Below are 2,184 nucleotides of genomic sequence, written 5' to 3' on the forward strand. Positions count from 1 at the left end.
AAAAAATCTGATGAACAATATTAACTGGTGAATGTAATAGAATCAGAGGTATGGAAGGGGAGTGAACTGACGATTCTTGGGGAAAAGGAGAATAGGGCGTGCGGGAAGAGACTGAACATGAACTGTGCACCTATGGATGAGGACAATAGGGGGTGGGGAAAGGGCAGAGGGTAGGAACCTGGTGGAGGGGAGCAATGGAGGGGGAAAAAATGAGGAACATTTGTAATAATATGAACAATAAAGATTTATTTTTAAAAAATTTTTTAAAGAAAGAAAGAAAAGCTGTAGGGCACATTACAGATCCTGACATCAGAGAATTCGCTTGAATATCCATGCACTACTTATTGCAGTTCTACCCAGAATCCTCATCATCCTGGTGTTATTTGAAGCACTAGAAACATTTTCTCAACATCCTTTTCATAGCAGCCTTCATCTCCTTGTTCTTCAGGCTGTAGATGAGGGGATTCAGCATGGGGGTGATCACAATGTACTGCAAGGAGAAGATTAACTCTCGAGTGGATCCAGAATTGGGCATGAGGTAGCGTAGAAATCCTGAGCCATAAAAGAAGATCACTGCAGTGAGGTGGGAGGAGCAGGTAGAGAAGGCCTTGCTTCTGCCTGTGGTGGAGCTGATGGCCAGGATGGTGGACAAAATGCGAACGTAGGAGAAAAATATCAGGAGAAAATTTCCAAAGAAATGCAGGATGCTGGAACAGAGCAGGGCTGTAAAACTTGCAGTCACATCAGAGCAGGACAAAGGGTAGAGAGAGGGCAGCTCACAGCAGAAGTGGTGGATATTTTGAGCCTCACAGAAGTCTAAATTGAGAGCTACAAGGATATTGATGAGAGCATCCAGAAAAGCCAAACCCCATGAGGCCCACACTAGCCCCATACAGAGCTGTCTGTTCATCACCTGGCCATAGAGCAGAGGAGACCTGATGGCAACATAGCGGTCATACGCCATCACAGTGAGTAGGCAGGACTCAGTGCCCCCAGAGGCAAACAGAAAGAAGACCTGAGCCAGGCAGCCTTCTACTGAGACAGTTTTCTCCTCAGACAGCAGATTCTCCAACAGCTTGGGCACAGTGACAGAGGAGTGGCAGAGATCGAGGAAGGACAGCTGCCTCAGGAAAAAGTACATGGGGATGTGAAGATGAGAGTCAAACCCAATCACCAGCAGCAACATCAGATTGCCCATCAGGGTCAGGAGGTAAATAACAAGGAACAGCACGAAGAGCAGAGCCTGGGTCTGGGGGTCCGCAGACAGCCCCATGAGGATGAACTCAGAGATGACACTGTGGTTCCTCATTGCCTTCAGCATGTTCCTGGGAATGTCAGAAATAAACTGGGGGAAGCCTCTGCTAATGTCTGATATCTCAGTGTTTTAACCCTATTCTCCATTCACAAAGTTTCATGCCTACTCAAAAGTGTATTTCTGAAATGCTAAGTCTCTAGATTTCCTAAAACCTGTTATAATCTTTTCTACCAAACCCCAACGCTAGATCAACTCCCTGTTCACACTTATTGTTCTTTCTGTAATGTCTTAGAGTTAACTTGTTGTTATTTTATTGTTAAATATACACAAGGACATTTGTAAACAGTTGATAATAATCCAGTAGAAAGAGAGAAATTCCAGAAGGAATGAGATACAATTGCAGAAATGGTGTCTCTCGAGCAGGTGAATGTCACAGCATAAGCAGAGCATGGACAGCCTTAAGTGAGAATAGGTTTTTTCCATCCATCAAACATGCATGAAGTCAGTAGATTTGGTGTTAGGAAGGAAGCTTCTCATCTGATGGCTTATGTTATTCACTGAGTATTTAAATGAGACCATTAATGGAAAATGAAGAGGGGTAGTGGCTGGACATTTGCCCAGTGAAGAGAAATGGGGTTAATTAGAGACAAAGCAGCACAGAGCTATCCCAGATACTAAGTAATTTATCACAAAAAACTGCTGACAGATTTGAAAACATACTCTGGTCATAATCTCCATGCCCGTTTGTATGATCTGTTCAGAGTCAGCTCTTGTCAGAGCCTTCATGCCACTTGTAAATATAGACTACACTCTAACTTTCAAATGCTTGACCCTTTTTTCCAACTGTGATCTGACAGCCGAGATTACATCAGCTCGGGATAACCCTTCAACACTATTAACACACCATCTTGAGTCAAGATTCTTGACCC

The 2,184-nt window shown here is 43.8% G+C and overlaps 1 protein-coding gene across 1 annotated transcript; it reads right to left on the bottom strand.

Moving 5' to 3' along the window:
• Nucleotides 1-385: 385 nt before the first annotated feature.
• Nucleotides 386-1,909, bottom strand: LOC118730538 (olfactory receptor 8S1). The gene has a single exon (XM_036458589.2). It carries the CDS (start codon nt 1,319-1,321, stop codon nt 392-394), a length of 930 nt encoding a protein of 309 aa, XP_036314482.1. The 5' UTR covers nt 1,322-1,909; the 3' UTR covers nt 386-391.
• Nucleotides 1,910-2,184: the final 275 nt, after the last annotated feature.

The sequence above is a fragment of the Pipistrellus kuhlii genome, unplaced genomic scaffold (assembly GCF_014108245.1).
Source record: "Pipistrellus kuhlii isolate mPipKuh1 unplaced genomic scaffold, mPipKuh1.p scaffold_m20_p_3, whole genome shotgun sequence".
In the NCBI taxonomy this organism is placed as follows: Eukaryota; Metazoa; Chordata; class Mammalia; order Chiroptera; family Vespertilionidae; genus Pipistrellus; species Pipistrellus kuhlii.